A 2,694-nucleotide genomic window follows, 5' to 3' on the forward strand; every position below is an offset into this window, starting at 1 on the left:
GCAGGGTGTCTGGAGTTCGTTATTGAAGCAGACCTAGACCCGATACCGGTTGTTGCGCCGTTGATTTTGGTGACAATTTAATTGATTGCTACGCCATTCAATGGAATCCACTCTCTCAAGATGGCCGATGAGTGGGTCGCACAGAACAGTACAAATAGAGTGCGGGCGTCTCGGGCAATCGTGAAGGGAGCTGAAGCGTATTTCAGATAGCCCAAACTATGAAAGGCAAAAGAGAGAAGGTGAGGAAGCGAGTCGGTAGAAAATCGGGTAAACGTAAAAGAAATGTCCAGATCGCCAGGATTTTTTATCAAAATTAAAAAATTCAAGTAATACTTTTTAAAAGTTTATATTTACCTAAATCTAATATCACAACTTGAAAAAATCTTAAATTAATAACGCATTCAATCTCATCCCAGAGTCAGCTCGTTGGGTCAAAAACTGCCCCATAGAACAGAGCCAGCTTTGTTTTTGTGTGTTGTACCAGAAACAGAAATGGAGAGTTCACTTCTAAATCTTCCTCGACATCCACCCTGCTCAGAGTAGTTGCCGTCACTGCTGCACCCTCCGCACCAGCTTCATTGATATTCAAATCTACTTTATGCAGGATATTCTCCACAAACACATTGTCCTTTAATTGTTCCGAGCTCCGACCAAACGTCCTCAAATTATGCATCAATCGATTAGGAGGAAATCGAGTCCTTTTGCTTTCAATGGCATCAACACGAGGGTTTATCAGATAGATGTAATCATCCTTATTATCCTGGGGAATTGAACCAGTTGTGTCTGTCGCAACCATTGAGGACAAATCGCATTCCTTTGAATCGAATAAAGAATGCACACCCTTCGCTTTTAATGCTTCCTTCAAGTTCACTGCGCTTTGGAAGTGCATCTTAGGCAAAGAGACCATCACGCTCCTCAGCTCGGTCCGTTGAATCCAACCTTGAATCACATCTGCATTCACTTCAGTCTGAAAAGCTTGCAAACTCTTCCTGCTGGAGTCGTTCGGTAGAATAATGTACATAACTGCATCATTTCCCTTATAGGGTAATCCGATAATGCGACATCCTGAAAGTAACGGAAAGCAATGTCTTTTTAAGTACTCGTGGCAGAGTCAAAGCAGTATAAGGACACTTTTGAGATATCTCGAACGGAAGGATCAAGTGAATCTAAGCGAAATGTATAAACGAAACCCCAATTGTTGGCTTTGTATCTAACCTTGACAGTTTCATGAAACTTCTGTTCGAGCATTACCTACATGTGCGTATTGAAATCCCCTTTCGGGACACTCATATGCAAACTGAAAACCTACCATAATCTGTGGATTCGTAGTACGGAAATACCCCGGTAACAATCATCATTGGAATATCTGAAATCGATTTGGAATGAATTCCGTCCGGATAAAAGTTGCCTCTCGTCGTAGCTCCTTTGATGAATGGGGTTTTCCAGAACGAGTGGAAATATAGAGCATTAACAATTATCATTTTCTTGTCTTCAGGGATCTCCTCGCCAATGATCTGATGGATTTTCCCCTGGGTTTTCCTCTCGACCCAGTTGTTTATATAGTCTCGAGCTTGCATTCCAGATGCTTGACGGAAATCTAAATTGGAGATTTCGCTTCTGTATATCCTTCGAACTGTCGATTGATAGTTCGGTCGTAAATTGATGCCGGTTTGCAGGAAAATGCCATTTGCAATGGAAATTTTATGAGTGTTGGGGCTAACTTGGATGTGGCTGAAATATAAAGAAAATTCCAGGATTATTATTTGTGACACTGAATGGATTAGAATCTATAAGTGCAGTTTTGCTGAGAATACGGCAAATACAAGATACAAATGATGAAAGATTCTTACCGTCTGCGCAGGCCTCTCAATTGATAAGTTCGGCTAAATTCATCGACCAATTTGCCGAACTCGTTGTGGAACTCGCCATTTCCATCGATACCAAACGCATCGACCAATTCCTTGGAGGTTTTCCCATTAGCACCCAATAAAAGCTCTCCCAATACCATAGCGACACTTAAAGGCGAATTGACTTTTGCCTTTAAAGGCGCAGAGGAGCAACTATGCACGTTGATATCGATCCCCAACTGAAGTATCCTTGTGGGCACGTCGGTCTCGCTTTTAGACTGCGTTACATACCCATACCGCTCCGATAAGGTCCTTGGCGCATCAAAAATTAACCCATACCTTGATTCGTATCTTCTGTAATATAATTGAGAGGCATCGGTTAGCTCACATTATCTAACACTAAAATGAACAATCCAATCATCTAACAATTCCCAAAACTCACTCTATGATGTCCTTCAAGGCCATCCGCGCCTGGACCTGCCAAATTGATAATAACAATACCGCAATCGAAATAGCTCTCATCCTTGATAGTACTTAGATCTTTATTCGTCCGACAGAAACAAATATCTGAATGCTCGTTGGGTCCAGTGTTTGAGTTTTATACATTTTAGCATTTCAGGAAAATCCCTAGATAAAAGTGGGCTTTCCTTACTTTTATGGTGTCTCCTACTCTTCCTGAAATCCGGTTCAGCCTGCGGTCGCTTCTGGCTCGTATGTGTACTGCATATGTGTAATTTTATCGCATATAACAATAGCATGTGCTAGGAATGTGGGAAGTGTATGCAATTTATGCGATGGGGAAAAATATAATTTGCGGTAAAACCACGTTTTATTGATATTTTTTCGA

General features: G+C 41.4%; 1 protein-coding gene across 2 annotated transcripts; it reads right to left on the reverse strand.

The window, feature by feature from the left end:
• Positions 1 to 339: 339 nt before the first annotated feature.
• On the reverse strand, positions 340 to 2,408 carry LOC119661296 (serine protease inhibitor 28Dc-like). Of its 2 annotated transcripts, none has more exons than XM_038070583.1 (4): positions 2,290 to 2,408; positions 1,851 to 2,198; positions 1,310 to 1,731; positions 340 to 1,065 (listed from the first exon to the last, which is right to left on the reverse strand). In XM_038070583.1, exons 1-4 carry the CDS (start codon positions 2,367 to 2,369, stop codon positions 419 to 421), a joined length of 1,497 nt encoding a protein of 498 aa, XP_037926511.1. In that variant the 5' UTR covers positions 2,370 to 2,408; the 3' UTR covers positions 340 to 418. The 2 variants fall into 2 exon arrangements, with proteins under 2 accessions (XP_037926511.1, XP_037926510.1); XM_038070582.1 differs by having other exon boundaries at positions 1,851 to 2,201.
• Positions 2,409 to 2,694: the final 286 nt, after the last annotated feature.

The sequence above is a fragment of the Hermetia illucens genome, chromosome 1 (assembly GCF_905115235.1).
Source record: "Hermetia illucens chromosome 1, iHerIll2.2.curated.20191125, whole genome shotgun sequence".
NCBI classification, from domain to species: Eukaryota; Metazoa; Arthropoda; class Insecta; order Diptera; family Stratiomyidae; genus Hermetia; species Hermetia illucens.

What these genes read in the sequence shown, in the direction of transcription:
- LOC119661296 (XM_038070582.1), bottom strand. Translation starts at nt 2,369, where the DNA reads ATGAGAGCTATTTCGATTGCGGTATTGTTATTATCAATTTGGCAGGTC. An exon ending in TTGAGAGGCCTGCGCAGACG is followed by an intron (nt 1,732 to 1,850) that starts GTAAGAATCTTT and finishes TTTATATTTCAG; the next exon opens with CCACATCCAAGTTAGCCCCA. An exon ending in CTACGAATCCACAGATTATG is followed by an intron (nt 1,066 to 1,309) that starts GTAGGTTTTCAG and finishes CGTTACTTTCAG; the next exon opens with GATGTCGCATTATCGGATTA.